This window comes from Anolis carolinensis, chromosome 5, assembly GCF_035594765.1.
Source record: "Anolis carolinensis isolate JA03-04 chromosome 5, rAnoCar3.1.pri, whole genome shotgun sequence".
Taxonomy (NCBI): domain Eukaryota; kingdom Metazoa; phylum Chordata; class Lepidosauria; order Squamata; family Dactyloidae; genus Anolis; species Anolis carolinensis.
Window position 1 is genome coordinate 110,537,075 of NC_085845.1, and position 21,518 is coordinate 110,558,592.

At 40.6% G+C, this 21,518-nt stretch overlaps 1 protein-coding gene across 5 annotated transcripts in view; it reads left to right on the forward strand.

Annotated features, from left to right (window-relative positions):
* Positions 1-21,518, forward strand: part of LOC100557693 (cytosolic beta-glucosidase) — a 138,724-nt gene that overhangs the window by 86,495 nt on the left and 30,711 nt on the right. For all 5 annotated transcript variants that reach the window (XM_008111286.3, XM_003221351.4, XM_008111287.3 and 2 more), the window contains 2 exons: positions 3,631-4,436; positions 9,030-9,153. In XM_008111286.3, the coding sequence (XP_008109493.2) occupies positions 3,631-4,436; positions 9,030-9,153 (930 nt within the window). The remainder of the gene's footprint in view (positions 1-3,630; positions 4,437-9,029; positions 9,154-21,518) is intronic.

Below are 21,518 nucleotides of genomic sequence, written 5' to 3' on the forward strand. Positions count from 1 at the left end.
ACTTTGGAGAGTGGAAATTTGATTTATCAGCCAGAGAACCCTAGTACTTCACCAAATTACAAATCCTAGGACTCCATAGGATGTTTTAGTGGCATTGATAACTGGAATCATAGCACTATAATCATGTAGTGTGAAAGGATCTGACTCTCATTTTACAAAATTATGTCTTTTCCTTTCAGCAGGCTTTGGAAATAAAACAGTGCCAAATAATTATGTTAGTTGAGTTGAGCTGGGTTCAGTTTTTATTTGCTTAAAGCCAAAATGATCACAAAAGAAACGGAAAACTAAACTCATACATATTTGTACCATATTACTTTTGGTGTAATGATGTAAAATAACATTGTTGTCATATAAAATGCCATAGAATGGCCTTTTAGATTGAAAGTATCACAGCCTTTGATGGTTGACAACTCTGTGGTTCAAAATAGGTTTTTTAATGTACATTTTGGAAGGAAAGGATAAATTTAACCAACATGAGAAGAGAGCAGTAAGAGAAATCACCATGCCTACAAATTCATTTGTAATTTAAAGATTTTTTCCCTCCTGCTTGGCTCTTATTGTAAACACATTTCTGATTAATATTATGAACTTTAAATTTAACAAAAGGGCACTGGAAGCTCTCCTAGTAGGTTGGTTTTCATTAGGCAGGATCTCGTTTCTCCTGAGCAGTGATCTGTTGAAGCAATTCAAACTGCATAGCATGGAAAAGGCCACCATCCCCTGTATAAACATATTTTTTTAAAAGGAGCATGGAGAGAATTAGAAACCTGAGCAATGTCCTTTAAAATAATCAAAAGAACATCTTCACTACCAATTTCACACTTAAAGTGTGGGACTTTGATGGGGATAGATGACTTTTTCTGAACTGTCAGATATTTAAATATGTATGGGTTTAAATGTTATTTTAATTTAGAGCAACAATATGACAAGCAAGGCATTAACATTTTCATCACAACAGACTTAGAAAACAGATTTTAAAATATCCATAAAAAGCAGGAATTGAGAGTTTGTGTCCCTGAAGATATTGGAGTGCAACTTCCATCAACCCCAATTAGTGGCGTAGCCGTTGGTGTGAGAATCGATGGACATTGTAGTTCAACATCTTGAGAACCATACATTCCCATACATGTCTTTGTCTTAGAAAATGTAAATGTCATCTCCTTTTCATTATTTTTGCTGTTACTGTTGCACCCTTTACTGCCCCAGATATCTTGAATTAAATGTGGTGACATGTTTCATTCCCTTTAAAATACCACCTTCATGGCAAACGCATAATAAGATCATTCCTGTTTTAAGACTGGTTAAGTATCATGGTAATATAATTTTGCAATTATATTGGGCTTTCTGAACATTCAAAGTCCTCCACATACATTTTGTGCAATTGTTGCAATGGTCCTACAAATTATGCCAGCATTTTTATCTACATATTGCGATAGTTACTGCCAATACCTTGCCAATTCTCCCTTTCTCTCTCTCTCTCTCTGTCTCTCTCTCTCTTCCTCCCTCCCTCCCTCCCTCCCTCCCTCCCTCCCTCCCTCTCACACACAAATGGCATCTCACGTGTGCCATGCATCTAATACCTGAGTGCTAAAATTAGACAGGTTTTGCTTTGAGCCAAAATGTGTGCTTGTGTTTCCTGCCACAAGGGCAAATAAAGCCAACGTGGGTATTATTAGACAGAAGGGAACTACGTGTGTGGCCACATTTTTGGCAGAGTTCAGGACATTGAAATTTAGGGCAATTTGCTTTCTCTCTTCAGCTCAGGCATTCTGTGTGCTTGGCTACCAAGATCCATACAAAGTCTAGTGGCATCATGCTGCATCAGGTGCTCCATCAAAAACAGAATGGCTGAAAAGCTTTGAGGTAAGCCAGCCATATGGTACAGCTGTGAACGCAGAATCATTTTTATGCCCAACACTGTCTCTGTAAAGATAATGTAGAACATGACATCTGGGCCCAGGCTGTTGTTTTGTGTTCCTTTAACACTAATTGAACAGAGAGCCAGAAGAATAGAAGAAATGGAATCTTAGTCACTGAATACTGTCAAAAGCTTCAGCCCCAAATACTAGCAGATCGTTAATTAATGGTCAAGCTGGTCAAGCTGATAGACTGACAGAAGTGCAGTCATTAATAGGATAACAGAAATAAAAGAGCCAAATGTCCATTCCAGGGTCATAAGCTGATTACCAGAGTGTCAGAGTAGAAGGTTGAATCAGAATCCATAAGCCAAGGTCCAAGGTAAGTCTGGGGTTCAGGAACACAAGATAGCACGAATCCAAGGCCATAGCTTCTAGAACTGACGTTGCAACCAGCAACAAGTGGCTACACCTGAGCTCCTTCTCAGCTATTCTCAAGGACCTGCGAAGCTGAGACCTCTCTCTTCGCAAGTCCACAAAGGCTGGAGCAGTTATCTCTCCCAAAGCCTGCTCAGAGGAACTCTCTTGCATTTGTTCTGAAGACTGAGAATATTATAGGCTTTTCTTAACATCTCCTTGAAAGCATGGCTGAGGGAGCTGCTAGGCTCCAGCTCAACTTCTGAGCCTTCCACCAGCATCTCTTTATCCTCGCTTTCCAAGCTATCCATGACAGATACTTCCCCACAGACAAGAGTTTCTGGTAATACAGGTTGAGTTATCCAGAAATCCAAAATTACCCACATGGAAAGTTAGTGACTTTATGAGGGTTCACTATTGTGTTTCATGTACAAATTTATTAAAAATATTGAGTATAAAATTACCTTCAAATGAATGAATTTTGTGTTTAGATGTGGGTCCCATCCCCATGATATCTCATTATGTAAACGTAAATATTCCCCAAAAATATTGAAAATCACAATAGATATTCTATTTATTTTTTACTTTTTATTTAATGAAAAGAGCACATACCACAACTTTTTCACAATAGGATCTTCCAGATCCTGGATATTTTTGGCTGTTCCTCACCTTTTCCTGCTCTTTCTTTTTCTCTATATAATGTGGGGATAATAATGCTGTCCTAATTTGTGAGTATGTTGTATTTATATAACTATTTATTAATTTTTATGTGACATAACCAAACATTCATAGAGAAAACTTTAAAAATATTGTATCTGAATCAACACTGAAAAAAATCCTTCTGATATAGGTATATTAGATAACTGACTAATGCTAACGGCAGGAGATAACCCCACATGTGGGACTTGATACTCTTTGTTATTGTCATGTGCTTTCAGGTGAACTCTGATGTATTGAACCCCTTCATAGGGTTTTCTTGGCAAAATTTATTCAGTCAATTACCACTGCCATCCTCCAAGGCTAAGGGAGTCTTCATAATTGGGTTTGGATTGGAACCCTGCTCTCCCAGAGTCTTAGTCCAACATTCAAACCACTGTACCATTGTGGCTCTATAGATATCTTGCAATGCAAGAAATAATTGGAAAGAAAGAACAATGATAGGTTCAGCTACACTGTAGAATTAATGCAGTTTGACACCTCCCATGGCTAAGGAATTACAAGGTCTTCCATAGCAATGAGCCAAGGCAGGTAAAGTGGTATCAACCTACATTACATCTACAGTGTAGATGCCCCCAGGTCTTTTATTTGTCAGTGTCATTGAATACAGATGCCAGTCTCTTTCTTTCCTTTTGTTTAGGAGTGGATTATTATGACACAGTGATTGACAGCCTTCTAGCAAATGGGGTGACACCTGTGGTTACACTGTACCACTTTGACCTACCTCAACATTTAGAGCATCAAGGTGGCTGGAGATCAGGGGCCATCGTGGCAGCCTTCGATGCATATGCACAGTTTTGTTTCAGAACATTTGGGGACAGGGTCAAGCTGTGGCTCACCATTAATGAGCCCTATGTTCTTGCCACTCTTGGTTATGAGGAGGGTGTTATGGCTCCGGGTATTAAAGAGCTTGGTACTGGAGCATACCAATCAGCTCATAATATGATCAAAGCTCATGCTGTAGCTTGGCACAGTTACAATCAACTCTTCCGAAAAAAGCAGGGTGGGCTGGTTTCTATAGCACTGAACTCAGACTGGGCTGAACCTTTTGATCCAAATTCCCCTGCTGACCAGGAAGCTGCCAAGAGGCACATGGCATTTTGCCTTGACTGGTTTGCTACCCCCATCTTTCTTGATGGCGATTACCCAGCCATAATGAAATCTAAGATTTCTGCTGTGTGTAAAAGGCAAGGCATTCCATCATCAAGGCTTCCTGAATTTACCGATGCAGAGAAGATGATGATCAAGGGCACTGCTGATTTCTTTGCTCTAAATTATTATACATCCCGCAAAATGAAGCACCAAGAAAATACAAATGCTCAGCCAAGTATGTCTGCAGACAAAGAAGCAGAAGAAGTAACAGATCCTTCTTGGCCGGTTGCAAGTGGCAGTTCTTGGCTGGCTGTTGTCCCATGGGGCTTACGTCGACTATTGAAATACATCAAGGTAGGGCATTTCCCTTTACTTGGTCCATTTATTGAACCAACAACTGTTAATTCTCATATACTTTATTATTTATGTGTGTCTCAGTAATGCCACAACCTGCAGTGCCTTGATAGTTCCTTGTGTAAGAGTTGTCTTATATCCAGTGCAAGGCATCATACCATTCCTCAGAGTAGGATGGGACACATCTGATCTCCTGGTAGTTGAATTTGAGTTCTTATTAGTCCCCATCATCATCATCATCATCATCTTCATGAACAGACCATGGAAGTTGCAATTCAACAGCATTTAGAAGGTCCCAAATGCCCACTGCTGAAGATGCACTATGTTCACATCTTGTATGTTTTCAGGCCTCTCCAGTCAATTTTTAATTATGAATAATTAACTCATGTCTTGTGTTTACTGTATTTTAATCTTTGTCCTGTGTATTTTAATATGTGTGTTTCATAGAAATATGTTTTAATATATGCATTTTACATAATGTTTTATAATGCTGTGTTTTTAACTGTGTTGTGCCCTGCCTCAAGAAATTATTATTATTATTATTATTATTATTATTATTATTATTATTATTATTATTGACACAACGACGTTGTATGACACAGCAAACAAGATAGATATGCTGGATTTCGTTTCACAAAATCACAAGTCGAACACTTCCCAAGTGTCTAGGACTGTGTGATGTATTTTCGGATGATGCATGCAGATCCCAGTAGGGTGGCCTTTTGCAGTTGGCAGATCGTAATTTTGTCAATGTCTATTGTTTCCAAATGCCGGCTGAGATCTTTTGGCATGGCACCCAGAGTGCCCATCACCACCGGGACCACCTGCACTAGTTTCTGCCAGAGTCTTTGAAGTTCAGTCTTGAGGTCCTGATAGCGGCTGAGTTTTTCCTGTTGTTTTTCATCACCTGGGATGGCAACATCAATGATCCAAACCTTGTTCTTTTCTACAACTGTGATGTCTGGTGTGTTGTGTTCCAGAACTTTGTCAGTCTGGATTCGGAAGTCCCACAGTATCTTTGCGTGTTCATTTTCCACAACCTTTGCAGGTTTGTGATCCCACCAGTTCTTTACTGCAGGGAGGTGGTACTTGAGGCATAAGTTCCAATGAATCATTTGGGCCACAGAGTTGTGCCTCTGTTTGTAGTCTGTCTGTGCAATTTTCTTACAGCAGCTGAGGATATGATCAATGGTTTCATCGGTTTCCTTGCACAGTCTGCATTTTGGGTCATCAGCTGATTTTTCGATCTTGGCCTTGATTGCATTTGTTCTGATGGCTTGGTCCTGGGCTGCAAGGATCAGGCCTTCTGTCTCCTTCTTCAGGGTCCCATTCGTGAGCCAGAGCCAGGTCTTCTCCTTGTCAGCTTTTCCTTCAATTTTGTCAAGGAACTATCCATGCAGTGTTTTGTTGTGCCAGCTGTCAGCTCTAGTTTGTAGTGTGGTTTTCTTGTACTGGTTTTTTGTCTGCTGTGCTTTGAGGAGTTTCTGATTTTTGACTTCAATCAAAGCAGGTTCTTCACTTTGCTTTATATATTCTGCCAGGGCATGTTCTTCTTCTTTGACTGCTTATATTATTATTGTATTATTGTATTATTATTATTATTATTATTATTATTATTATTATTATTATTATTATTATTCACAGAAGAACTTAATGAAGGCAATTTTCCCATAATGTAAAGCTAGGCAGCATTTTAGCACGTCCTTTTTGATAAATATTTCCTGAATGGGGAATAAGGATGCTTCTCCTTAAGTAGCAGACATGGAGTGGTCGTAAATAAATTCCTGATGCTTAAATTGAGGTCCTTTAGTCCCACACTGAGGATTTAAATCCATAAGATTTTTTTTCTTGTTTGTTTGCTTGCTTTACTTTTGGGATAGGAGAAACATAAACATGGACTCTGTTACTTGAGCCATTTAAAATATGCAGCAGCATTGTGCTGGTGACTGGAAGAGAACTCTCTTCCTTTCCCCTCTGTATTGCCAGAAAATCCAGCAGGTTTGCCAGACAGTGATGGCTGATAGACAGTGATGGCTGATAGCTAGCTATCATGCCAGTGGGGCACCTGTTTCAGTCCAAACTTTTGAAAAACCTGTCCAAGGTGCTGGACCTATTGTGGGTAAGATTCAGCATGTAGGACAGTTTATTTAAAGTTCAAGCTGAAACCTGGACCTGAGTTACTTTTCCACTAACATGGAAGCCATCAGATGCCACTATTTTGGTTGGTCTTCAATGGAGAGAGGGAAAACTCGATTCTACTGTTCTGCTAGCAGAAGTCCAGTGTTGAATATTTATTCAAAAGGCCCACATTCATATCTTCCATTCTGCACCCCATCCTCTGGCTCAGTATTATGAATTTCACAAACATCCTCATCAGAGCTTTGGACTCTTGATTCAGTGATCTCTGCCATCTCACCCCACTCTTCAGATACTCTGAGCTTCTGTAGACTGAGGACCCTTTCACACAGCCATGCAGTATAACTCAGAATATCAAGGTAGAAAATCCCACAATATCTGCTTTAAACTGAATTATCTGAGCTCAGATTGCCATATATTCCAGTTTGGAGCAGGTAATGTGAGATTTTCTGCCTTGATATTCCGGATTATATGGCTGTGTGGAAGGGCCCTAAATTACAGGATGCTCCCAATGTGGGTGAAACGTATTTGGTATGATCCATAATAAGTAGGATTTTTTTGTTTGTCAAGAGAAAGGAGCCCTGGTGACACCACTCGCAAAAATAATGAGTTCTAACAATTTCTTGAGGCAGAAAAATGCAACAACAAGCACTCTTTCTAAGAACTGCAAACTCAAAGGAAAATCTTCTTTGTTAGAAACATAGACTGAACTGTGTTCATATGCAAGAAGTCAGAGGAAGCAAAATGGGGAAAATGGTCTGATGAGATCAAACCATTACAGAGAATAACACTGTAGGGCAGGAGGAAGACTGGGGGCGCTTCCAGACAGACATTTATCCCAGGAACATTCGCGTTTAAAAAACGTGAATGTTCCTGGGTGCCTGCCCACACACACCTCAGAAAGCCCGTGCTTTCTAGGGTGGGTGTCCAGATGTTCTCTCGGAACTTTCTGGGAGAACACCCAGACACTGTCACCCCCCTTCCCCAAAAGCCCCCAAACCCTTTTAAAAAGTAAAAAAACACCTTACCATGCCTCCATTACAGTGTTCCTGCAACTCTTCTGGCGTGTAGCAATGATGCGCCAGGAGAGCAGGGGGAGGGGAGCAATTTTCCTCCTCTCCCCCCTCTCCTGGCGCATCATTGCTATGCACCAGGAGAGCTGCAGGAACACTGTAATGGAGGCATGGTAAGGTGTTTTTTTACTTTTTAAAGTGGTTTGGAGGGCTTTTGGGGAGGGGGTAGGTGTCCTCTCAGTTTTCTGGGCACTCCAGACAGCAGAAGTAGTGGGTTTATTCCGCGCCTTCCAGGAAGGTGTGGAATAAGCCCACTATCAAATTTATTCACCACAAATCAGGGGTTTCTTGGTTTGTGGCGACTTAATTAGTGTTTTCCAAAAACATTGTCTAGACAGCCCCCTTTTTGTTGTGAGAAGTCCCGCATTAAAGAAGCTGTCTCGATGGGCCCTGGGAAAAGATTTTAGGACTGTAGATTAGAAGAAGGGTTGAGGGAAAGGACAGAAAGGATAGGGGTTTAAAGTGAAAGGTGGCTCTGAAGAAACCTCTTTCAGGATCTATGCTGATCAGTACAAAGGATGTTGCATGCAAGAAAGAGACAACCTAGAGACAAGAGGTGATTTAACTATCCACTAGACTGTGCTGGATGGTGAAGCTTTTATGTAAATGGGACTCAGTTTCTGGATCAACTCGGTGCATGCCTCTGATTTGTATTGTGGTCACACCTTTTGTGTCTTATCCCAATAACTCAGTGAAAAATGAGATGATCCATGGTTTTTCAAAATAAAACTTGTTGCCTCTATTGAGTTGTCAAATTAATACACAAGATACAACCATCATAACACTGCCATATTTTGAGTTGCTTACCCAGATCCGCTAAATCCAATGTACTTTTCCATGATAATTATGTTCAAATTTCATCAATTTTGGTAAGGCTGCCCTTGAAGTGAGGGACTGATGAGAAATAGCTCATAATTTGCTCAGGTCCTAATTTGAATAAGTAAATAATTTCCAATATGCAAAAAAAATGTCTCCATAGTGGCTCTGAATTTTTCTAACCATCGGAACAGACATTTTGCTTCCATTACCTGGGTGGATATGCTTGGATATTCAGATCATTTCTTCTCATGGGATTTTCCATGGCTTGCTAAGACCAAGGGTTAAAAAGCAGTGACAATAAAGCAGATGCTAATGCAGAAAAGATATTTTAGTATTCTCATTAAAATAAGTAATTTCTCTGTCTTCATGGATATTTGCACAGTTTTGCTTTTCCATTGTTAGTCATAAAAGGTCAGCTTGTGGAAAATTAAGTTAATAGGGTCAGTGCAATTTGATGAAAACTAGTTTTGGGTTGTAGCTTAAAACAGATAGAGGGTAATGCACCTGATTTTATGGGCTTTTCTTAACATCTGTTCTGAATAAAACTTCTGCTCTCTTGTTCTAGGATACATATAATCACCCTATAATTTACATCACAGAGAATGGGTTTTCCCAAAGTGACCCTGCTCCACTCGATGACACTCAGCGCTGGGAGTATTTCAAGCTGACTTTACAGGAGATTTTAAAAGGTACAATTTAAGGATGATAAAAGATCAATTGTGCAAACTTAATATAATTTTCTTATATGCCTATTTGCATTTAGCAATGGCCAGTGATTCTTGAAACTAATGTACATCATACAAAAGCATTGTGATTAGAGGGGGAAATGTTTTGCAGATAGGAGAGTAGTTTCAGTCTTCTGTGCCCTCCTGGAGTGGAAGGAAATGAAAAGATTTTAGCACATATTAAGGGGGAAGTATTTTTTCAGTATGGGTTCATAATGCTGAAATGGTAGGCTAATCTAAGTGACATATGTCTTGGCAGAAGAAAATGGAGTTGAGAGTAAGTAATATTTGTTTAATACTGCTTTCCTGTGATGAGCAAGGAATTCATCTGAGGTCTGTAGCTATAGTACAGTGGTTCTCAGCCTGGGGTTCCCAGATATTTTTGACCTTCAACTCCCAGAAATCCTAACAGCTGGTGAACTGGCTGGAATTTCTGGGAGTTGTAGACCAAAAACACCTGGGCCATGTGAACCTCAGATTGAGAACCACTGCTGTAGTAGGAAACTGCCAGGCAGTGGTTCTCAACCTGTGGGTCCAAAGATGTTTTGGCCTTTAACTCCCAGAAATCCTAACAGCTGGTAAACTGGCTGGGATTTCTGGGAGTTGTAGGCCAAAACACCTGGGGACCCACAGGTTGAGAACCATAGGGTTTTGCATTAGCCTTGTCTGGAACCCTGGAAAGGTAATCCTCCCAACTGTTTCCCCATCCTATGATGGCAATGTTCTTGTTTTAAAGGGTTTTTAGCCTTCTCTACCAAAAAGTGCTGGTGCTTCACCAAACTATAAATCTCAGGATTCCATAGCCATGGCAATTAAAGTGGTGTCAAACAATATTAATGCTCCAGTGTAGATACATCTTCTGACATTTGTGAGGCCACTACCCTCCCTTTTTAGGTAGAAAATATTAAATTTCTCTGTACTGCTTACACCTGGTGCATGGAGAGGGGACTTTTACATGCTGTTTAGGTAAAACTCAAGTCAGTTATAATCCTAAAGAAAAGCCTTTATCTTTGCTGGAGATAGAAACCTCAAAGAGTTAAAGTAAGAGTCACTTTATTGCTGCCTAATGATGTTTAAATGTTACTGCCTCTTGTCTTGATCCTCACATGGCCACTCCGCGATTTAAACTGAACTTTAAAGGAACTATTCTCAGAATGGGTTCAAACCTGGGACACCTCCTTTGAAGCTCAGATTAAAACACAGAGTGGATTCACCTCTGGACTCACATGGGAATCGCCAGTCACCATGTCCAACTAAGCCAAATGGCTTTTATACCTAAGTAAAAGAACAGAGGAGATTTATGTATTTGTAAAAGGAATCTCTTCCATTTGCAGCTGCAGCACAACCCATATGAGGGAAACAAAACAGCAGAATGAATGGCGCAAAAGAGATTTATATTGAAGAGAAATGAAATTAAAATATGGAAGCTTAGTATTGAGAGAGGAAACGAAATGTAGTACCATGGGATTGGTACTGGCTTTGAAAGAAAAATTGCACAAAGGAACATCTTTCAATCTGTCTAGGGAACCAGTCATTTTCATCTGTACAGGAAAAGCAACCAAGAGTTTTGTAATGCCTTAAAGGCTAAGACATTTTATTTGGCACAAGCTTTTCAGCAACCTGAGCTGAGAAGTGCTGTTCCTACCTCTTTCTTTAGGGCCCCATCCACACTAACCATTGAATGCAGTTCAGAGCCAGCTTCAAACTGCAGCAGCTAGGCAACAAACACCCACAAAAGCATGCCAAAAAAGCCCTTAATGTGCACCAGTGCTCTGTAGTTTGTAATCACTATCCAGGCCTCAAACTCTTTCCAGGATTTTCAATGTAATCAGTGAAACCACTTTCTTCAATATCAGTTTGAAACTGACTTAAGTGGCCAATGTAGATGTTTCCTTGGTCATTTTCCTATTTCCTCACACTGCCTAAGTACAAGACAGGTCCTGTTTGTGACCTGTACCCCATTCCATCAAATGCACTGTGTGTTTTATTCATTGAAAAATCACAAATGTTTGGATGGAAGGGTAAAATTAGTGGGTTGAAAAATAATTGAAGTATAGAAAATGGAAAGATTTCTCAAGGTTGTGGCTGTTCATGTCTTTAGTTGTAGTCATTAACAAACAGTAATTGATTAGCTGTCTATATACTTCAGGGTGGAAGAAATAACATTTATTGTGGTGAAGCTCAAAACAAACCAAATACCTAGTTAGAATAAAATATTTACTTTGAGCCCTTGAAGGAAATCAAACAGATAACATACCGCTGGAAATTCCTGCTGTTTTGAATCAAATGGTGTCAAAACGAATATATAGTGATAGAAAATCAATGGAATACTTAATATGTTTAATTTGCAGAATGTAAAAATGTGCCCAGTAGATTTATTCTGTTTACCTGACATGAAAATTACACTGCCTGGGTTTGGGGAATTGTAACATGAAGTAAGAGAGTGACCAACTGAATTTTATGAGGTCGACAGTTTGTTAATTGCAAACAGTTTTCAAGCAACTATATACATGGCCATCACCCTATGGCCAGTAGAAAAATCAAATAGATGACATAATTGGAAGCAGAAGAACTCCATTTCTTCTGTGAAAACAAGATCAGGAGCAGATTATGACCATGAACTACCGATATCAAAAATTAGAGTAAAGCTAAAGGAAAACATTAAAACAAGATTTCTGCCAAAATAACATTCCTATAGAATTATCTTTAATGTGTCAAATCTATTAAGTGTTATTGACCAGAACAAACAGAACTCTAGACTAAAAGCAGGGACATTGACAGGGAGGAATGCAATAAGACAATATCTGCCACCAAAAGTAATGAGAATCCACAATGAATGAAAGACCAAACTCTTTCAGTAAAGGACAGACAGGAAGCAAAAAAGGGAAGATAAATGTGTTCCGAACCCTTATTGCAACTAACTGTTCAGTAACATATTCACAGGACAAAGAAACCAACTATAGTGATCAATTCAGAAAAATAAAAAATGCCAAGAAAAAAGGAAAAACAAGATATATCTTCTTGAGTTCTGAGAAATCAAAGGAAAAATCAAACCAATAGCAATGACTTGGAATGATTACTGCAGAAAGAAAAGAGAAAAAGTACAAAAGTAGGTTTATAGTTAATCATTAAGAAAAAAAATAACCAGAGTTCATTTACATAACTTTAAAATGGACGATGAAGACAGTAATATAATTCCATACCTTGGTTCAGTTATTAATCAAAATGGAGTCAAGAAATCAAAAGAATTCTAGGACTTGGAAGGGCAGCTATGAAGGAACTAGACTAGATTGTGAAATGTAAAGCTATGTGAATGAAGGTTAGGATTTGCCATCATATTTCCAATTTCTGTATATGGTGGTGAAACTGTTCATTAAAAAAAGAATGTGTTGTTAGAAAAGGGTTTTATTAATACAATGGACTGCTGAAAAGACAAATTAATGTGTTGTAGAACAAATCAAGCATGGACTGTCTCTGGAAGCCAAGATGACTGAAATGAGACTTTTAAACATTAGAATATCATAAGACAGAAATCACTAAAAACTACAAAAATGTTTAATAAGGTAGAAGGCAGTAAGAAAAAAAGATTATGTTACAAATGGGTAGGCTCTATCAAGTCCTTAAGTTATAAGACCCGAGCAGGGCTTTTTGATGATAGGATGATTTGTCAGTCTCTCATTCATAGGGTTGCCATAAATTGAAGTTGACTTTCTGGAAGTCAACAACACAACTGACACTAAGGACCCCATCACATGGAGAAAATTCCCCATTGTAGAACACTTGGTCCACGCAGCCGGCACGGAGCCCGCCGGATCTCATCACGTGATGTACATTTACTTCTGGTGGGGCTCTGTGCCAGCTGCATCAGTGAAATGTAACTACGAGGGAGAAATGAGAACATGGGAGACTATCCATGTTCAGAAAGGAAATAATGGAGACAGTGTGGGAACATGTCGGAAACGTATGTTTTCTGGAGTGTGATGGGCAAGTGGGTGATGCAAGACGCTGGATGACAGATTCGCTCTGCTGCCCCGTGACTTGCCCTGCTCTCTCTCACATCAAGGACCTCCATGTAATGAGGTCCTAAGTCAGGAGTTAAGTCATCATTTAGGCCAAAAAAAAAACAAAAAAACCATCCATTGTCAACCACCTCCATCTTTTACTATTTAACCTGTGCTGATAAGAATCTTATACCCATGTTTATTTCAAGACTTTCCAAGATTTTTTGAGCTTTAACTACAATGAATTCACTTGAGAAGCACAGCTTTTGGTAATTTAATCTTTAGTCTTTTTAAACCTGGGTGTGAACCCCTGTTGGGACTGCTGCCCAATCTTCCCTCCCACTGAAATGTGAAATGGCTCCCCAGGAACAAATGGCTACTTCTTTCAAGATGCCTGCCTTGAAAACTTGTGTAAAAGTTTTAACAGTGCTCACATTTGCTATTACCATACAGAAGTTAAAATGCTCAGCACTCATTCCTGTGGGAGTAATATCAAAATCAAGCTATATAAAGACAGATGCATTTTTGCTCTCCCTTCCAATGACAGAAAATCAATTTAAGAGAAAGAAATAACTGGCCTCCTTCCTTTCACAGAAATAAGAGGCACATTCTAAGATTTCAATGTATGTTTCTGTCAGTTTTTCCTAACAAAATCCAGCTTTTTAGGCACAGAAATATGCATCAGTTAGCACAGCAGTCTAGGACTGCTGAGAAGGTTTCTAATGGCCAGCTCTAGGCTCCTAATGACAACTCACCCCCGGCAAGGTGCCATTGTAGTTATTGAAGACTTTAGTGAAAATAGTCAAGGCAGATATAGAAGAGCAATCTGATCTATAGTAACAAGATGACCGTATCTATCTTTCAATCTACAAGAACCCTACTTTTGAAAGATGACTCTTTCTTCCAGTGACAACACAACAAAAGAAAATGAATCACATTCCTCATTTCTGAAACAAAATAAAATGATTAAAAGGAGCAACACAAGAGCTTGGAGAAAATATTTTGGGAGGCTTTAACTGCTAGACTCACCCAACCAGTTTGGCTACCTATTATGGGAGATTCTCACAGCTGTAGTGCAATAACAACAACAACAACAACAACTATTATTATTATTATTATTATTATTATTATTATTATTATTATTTCAAGTTCCAAACAAAGGTAGGATCTTTGAGTTAAGCATGTTGTTGAATGAAACCTCCATATTCAGATGCAATATATGTCTGAATACCAGTTGCTCATAATGAGGGCAGAGGAACAGTGGGACAAATACTATAATAAATAGGTCCTGATTTTTCAGAAGAAGCTGGCTGCTCTCCATCTGACAGGATAGATGACTAGATGAATCATTAGATTGAGCAAACCTAGACATTTTACTTTTGAACTTACCACTGAATGTGTTGTCGAAGGCTTTCAAGGCCGGAATTACTGCGTTGTGAGTTTTCCTGGCTGTATGGCCATGTTTCACCCTGGACCTGCCACAGATATATAAACCTCACTTCCATAATTTCCAACAGACCTCACAACCTCTGAGGATGCAGATGTAGGTGAAATGTCAGGAGAGTATGATTCTGGAACATGGCCATACTGCCCGGAAAACTCACAGTTTACCACTAAATGCTTGTATCTTGGTAAAGAGGCAATAAGATAAACTTACTGTATACACTCATGTATAATTATAGATGTTTTAATAAAAAAAATTGACCCAATAACTTGTGTCAACTATAAGTATTCTACTGAAAACTCTTATATAAAAAAGAACTATCTCCTTCTCTGAGTAGAGAGGCAAAAGGTGATAGCTTAGTCCATCCCAGGAGAATAAAAAAAGCATCAAGGAGTTGATTAACCTCCTCAGACCTTATACCAGTTAGCTCTACCACCGGGGAGGGGGGGGGGGCTCCGAGGCCGGGGGGACACCATCGGGGTCGTGTGGGGTAGGAGAGGATGCGATCGATTCTATCATCCCAGGGAGAAGCGCACAAGAGTCCTTGTGGTCCTGGGGAGAGATGGGCCAGGTAGCCTACATGACGGTCCCCCTGGACTTAAGGTCCTGCTGCTAAACGCCAGATCCATAAATGGAAAAACAGCGGTCATCCGGGACTTAATCCTGGATGAAAAAGCGGATCTGGCATGCATTACAGAAACCTGGTTGGATGAGCTGGGGGAGGTCAACCTCACCCAGCTGTGTCCTCCAGGTTTCGGTGTGCACCAGCAGGCCAGTTCTGGGGGGGGAGGGGAGGTGGAGTTGCAGTGGTCTATCGAGATTCTATCTCTCTGACCAGGTGCCCTGTTCCACAATCTCCTGGGTTTGACTATGTCCACCTGAAGGTTGAAAGCCGGGACAGGCTGGGGATTCTGCTTGTGTACCGACCACCCCACAACACAGCAGTCTCGCTGCCTGAGCTCACTGAGGTGGTCTCCAGCCTGGTGTTGGAGTCCCAGCACTTTGTAGTGCTGTGAGACTTCAACATCCATGCGGAGTCCACCCTTTCTGGTGCAGCACAGGATTTCATGGTTGCCATAACGGCCATGGGCCTGTTCCAAATGATTTCTGGACCAACCCATCAGGCAGGACACACGTTGGATCTAGTTTTTGTTGTGGACGGAGGAAAAGTCAATGTGGAAGAGCAAAATATTCTTCCATTGTCATGGACTGACCATCACCTGGTCAGCTTTAGATTAACCACAGCTCAAATTCACTGCAGGGGTGGTGGACCGATTAAGATGGTCCGCCCCAGGAGACTAATGGATCCAAATGGATTCCTGATGTCTCTTGGGAAGTGTCCCATCATGATGTCTGGTGATCCTGTCGAAGCCTTGGTTAACAGCGAGATGGCCAGGGCGGTAGACACAATCGCTCCTGAACGTCCCTTGTCATTGCATAGTCAGGGCAGCTCCTTGGTTCTCTAAGGAGCTGGCCGTGATGAAGCGAATGAGATGGACACTGGAGTGCATCTGGCGTTGAACTCAGGGTGTATCCAACTGAGCACAGGCTAGAGCCTCTCTTAAGGCCTACTCCGCGGCATTGCGGGCAGCCAGAAAAGCTTTCTCGACTGCCCACATTGACCAGCGGAGTTGTTTTGGGTGGTGGGGGAGCTCGAAACCTTCTGGAGCAGGTGGTCGCTTCGCAGTTCCAGGGGTTCCTGATAGAGACTGATTATCTGGATCCATCACAGTCTGGTTTCAGGCCTGGTCATGGTACGGAGATGGCTTTGGTCACCTTGGTGGATGACCTCTGCAGAGAACTTGATAGGGGGTGTGTGACCCTATTGGTTCTCCTGGACATCTCAGCGGCTTTTGATACCATCGACCATGGTATCCTCCTGGGACAGCTCTCCAGAATGGGTATTGGGGGCGTTGCTCTGCATGGCTCCGCTCCTTCCTGGAGGGCTGTTCCCAGCTGGTGAAGCTGGGAGATTCCTGCTCAGACCCCTGGCCATTGTCCTGTGGGGTCCTGCAAGGTTCCATTCTGTCTCTCATGCTTTTTAACATCTACATGAAACCACTGGGTGAGGTCATCCCGAGTTTTGGAGTTGGGTGCCATCTCTACACAGATGACATCCAACTTTACTAACCTTTTCCACCTAACTCCTAGGAAGCCCCCCAGATCCTTGACTGGTGCCTGGCCGCTGTGATGGACTGAATGAGGGCAAACAAGCTGAAGCTTAATCCAGACAAGACAGAGGTCCTCCAGGTCAGTTGTGTGGCCGATCGGGGCATAGGGTGGCATCCTGTGCTCTACGGGGTCGCACTCCCCCTGAAGGCACAGGTCTGCAGCTTAGGGGTCCTCCTGGACTCAGCGCTGACACTTGAGGCTCAGGTGTCGGCGGTGGCCGGGAGGGTCTTTGCACAATGAAAACTTGTGCGCCAACTGCGACCGTACCTCGTGAAGTCTGACTTGGCCATGGTGGTCCATGCCTTAGTTACCTCCAGGTTGGATTACTGCAAAGCGCTTTACGTGGGGCTGCCTTTGAAGACGGTTCGGAAACTACAGTTGGTACAAAGATCAGCGGCCAGATTAATAACCGGAGCAAGCTATAGGGAGCGGTCCACCCCCCCCCCCCCCCTATTTAAGCAGCTCCACTGGCTATCAATAAGTTTCCAGGCCCAAATCAAGGTGCAGGTTATCACCTATAAAGCTTTAAATGATTCAGGACCTGCCTATCTCTGTGATTGCCTCCTCCCCTATGAACCTACAAGGGCCTTAAGATCATCTTATGAGGCTCTTCTCTCGCTCCCGCCCCTGTCTCAGATGCGGTTGGTGGGGACGAGGGAGAGAGCCTTCTCGGTGGTGACCCCCCGGCTTTGGAACTCTCTCCCCAGGGAGATCAGGTTAGCTCCGTCATTGCCCATCTTTTGCTGTTAACTGAAGACATGGATGTTCCGGAGCACATTTGAATATTTAAACTTCTGTGGGACTGGATAGTATTAGGCAGAGCATACCCTTATCTTTTCATCTGACTTGGTATCTACTCTATGTTTACAACCTTATTGGCACTTTATCTTGCTCCTCACTCTATATGCTATAGCACTTTAAATGAAATTGTTCCCTTGTTCCTTCTTTACCCATTTTGATTTTATTCTCGGACCTGGTGGAATGATGTATTAGTCACCCTCTGCTGTGCAGAACAATTTGATGTTCCGGTTTTTAAAGTAACTATTATGTTGTTTTTATCTTGTATTGCATTGTTTTTAAATTTCAATGTTTTATTGGATTGTGTGTATTGTATGCTATGTTGTCATATTCTCGTTGTAAGCCACCCCGAGTCCCTGCGGGGAGATGGTGGTGGGGTATAAATAAAGTTATTATTTATTTATTATTATTATCAACCCCTTCATATTCTCTCCACCATAGCATTGTTTCCAGCCTGTTTTAATGCTTAGGCAAGAAAATGGCAGCAGCATCTATTAACCTCTCCTGGGACTTTCCTTTTGCCATTGTACCCAAATAAGAGGATGGCTCCTTTTTTAAAATAAGAATTAGGATTGTAACTCAACTTTTATTTATAAACAAATCATCTCTTTCTGTGAGTAGAATGGCAAATAGCCTTTTTGAATGCTTAGATGCTAAAATCGTGGTGGGAACCAGGGCTTCTGGTCCATGGAATGACCATCAACTTTTCCATGGGTCATTTCAAAATCCAACATTTTGGCTCCAAAATCTGCCCTCAACTTATGCATGAAATTGACTTATGCAGGAGTATATACGGTAAATATCCTAAAGACACCAGAATTTGTCTGATCTTGAGAGGTAAGCACAGCCTTGATTAGTAGGGTTTTTGTGTGTGTCAGGAGTGATTTGAGAAACTGCAAGTCACTTCTGGGGTGAGAGAATTGCCTGTCTGCAAGGATGTTGCCCACGGGAGACCCGGATGTTTTTGATGTTTTTACCATCCTTGTGGAAGGCTTCTCTCATATCCCCGCATGGATTTGAACCAGCAACCTTCAGGTCAGTAACCCAACCTTCAAGTCAGCAGACCTGCTGGCACAAAGCTCTAGTCCATTACACCACGGGGAGCACGAGTTAATATTAAGGAATACTTGACTATATTTCAGAGGAAGGAACTGGCAAAACCATCCAACATTCCCCTGAGCAAGGCTTGCCCAGTTATAGACTGATATTTTAATTGATTTCTTTGATGGGCATTGGGAGAGGGGAAATTTCAGTCTTTGGGAGGGGAAAACTGTGTTCTGAATAGACTGTTTGGCTGATAAATTGCTACCCTTCTCCTGCAATTATTCCTTTTCATTATAGTTTTGAGTTAAGGCGTTTTTGTCAGCTCCTGTAAGGGGACGTCTTGTCATTCCAATGGTCTCCAGGTAATGAAAATGCAAGTGTTCAGAAAGAATATTACAATGTCAAAATGAAGCCCTGGCACTGCAGTTCTGTGTATTTGCCTTTATAATGTCAGAATAAAATGGAAACACAAATATTGATCAATAGAACGGTGCATTAAAAGTGACTGGACAAAATGCACACAATGCATTATGTGTTATGAAGTCCTATTAATATTAAATGCAAATAACTTTACAGGGTTACAGTGGAGGATTTTTGCTCGCAAACAGAAGATGGTTTTAAAACACTAGCTTTAAATGTGAGCCCGCACACATTGTACATATATTGCATTTTCTTTTCTGGAGCCCACTTGTAGTCTGAAGGCCAGATCTAATTTCTGGAATTATTTTCAAAAAAACAACAATAGAATGTTGTTATATTGGTTAGTGATTATGATTTCTGCGAAGAATCATCTTCTCTACGTTTTCATGATACAGTTATCATTCATGTACAACAAAAACACTCAGCTAGGGTGATTATTAGGTGAAGCATTGCTATTTTATTAATTATATAATAGTAGGACCTTTCCCCAGCACCTCCCGTATGAGATTGCAACCTCTCTGAATGCATTTTAGAGGAAAATACCCAAAGGTATCTAACTCATCATCCTAGGTAGTTAGGTCCAGAGAAGGAGAACATTTACCCATCTGTACTTCCATGATTCATATTTATAAGAAACGAACTATTGGTAACATAAAAATAGATATAGTAAGACAACCTAGGGAAACTGCCATTTGGAGATAAGGAGTTATACATCCCTCCGCCAGTCATTTTTCATTCCAAGAAATTCTTTCATGTTGTTTTTCTCCGTGTGGAGTTGCAAATATGTGATCATAAAGATGCACACATTTATCTGGAATACTATATGGATATAGTGTGTGTGTCTTCAACAACTGTCAACTTATGGTAGCACCATGAATATGATAGATTTTCAAGGAATACTCAGATGGTTTTGCCAGTTCTTTCTTCTTAAATATAGTCCACAGCACCTGGAATTCACTGGTTATCTTGCAACCCAGTACTAACCAGGACGGAACCTGCTCAGCTTCCAAGACCAGACAGAACTTGTAGCCGAGTTGGTGTTTATCTGGGTGGCCAAAATGCAGAGAGGAATGATTAAGAACCCCACAGCTTTTGCATTCAAAATGGCAGCACTGTGAGAAAATACCATTTTTGATTCTGAAACAAACCATCTGCCACAGCTTCGTGACACCCAATTCTGTGTAATATACATTTATCTGTTCATCAGCTGTATGAATGATTTCATGCTCATAAAAATATAATGAGCCCTGCATTTTTTACCACATTTTAGCCAAATTGTGGATAAAAAAACAAAAAATGTGGCAGTAGTTTCATTTATGGATAACAAAATCCACTTTATAATTCTAAGAAAGACAGGCAGCATCCAGAATTCCATCTTTCTTTGGATTTTGTTTGCATTGCATAGTTGTATTTGAAGAGCTGTTCTACATAATTTTGAAGTCTCCACTGCTAGATTATGCCAATTTATAAACTAGATGGAAACTTGAACATGAGAATGAAAATGTAGAGGGACTGGAGAAGGTTGCATAAAATGGCAGAGCTTTACTGCAAGTCACATTTGTTTGGAATATTATATACAGTATATGGAGGTATCCACATTAGATAGTTGAAGTTAAAAAAAATTGAATATTAGGCCACTTCCACACAGCTCTATAAAATCTGACATTATCTGCTTTGAACTGGGTTATATGGCAGTGTGGACTCAGATAACCCAGTTCAACGCAGTTATTGTAGATTATCTGCTTTGATATTCTACATTATATGGCTGTTTGGAAGGGCTCTCAGAGTACCTTAATAGATTGACTAACACATGTATTTATGCTGGGGCAGTTTTGCTTGGACTGATGGTCACATTTTGCTTATGATTTAAATGAAACAGAAGTGTAACCAATTGTACCTACTATCTGTAAGATTTATTTCACACCAAGTTCTAGACAAAAGGAACCCCAAACAATTTTCCACTAAAAAAAACGAAGTCCACCAAACAGTCTCAAACTCGCATGAAAATGACCTCAGCCAAATTGTAAAGTTTGGCTGAAATTGATTTACAAATACGTATTCTAAAACAAAATCCAGAAATCCAGTAGTTGTTCAGGATTTACTTGGATAATAAAGTCCAAAATCTTATTATTACAGTTTTCATATGGGTTCCACTAGATAGCACACCATATTTGATGACTCTGTTATCAAGCATGTGGGTTTGCATAGTACAACAGACAAGCACAAAAGCACTTTGTATTATCATATAGACAAACCTTTTTAGACTACAGCTTACCAAATGCTGAGCTGAACAGATTAACATGTATGCCAAATAAAACTTGCCAGAAGACACTGTGTTGTAGACTTCTGCACGCATCCATTTTAGCCATTTTACTTTGGCCAAACTGGCTTCTTCGACTCAACCAGTTGGCTGTAACAGCAAAGGCCCAGCCGTCATGTTTTTAAGTCTG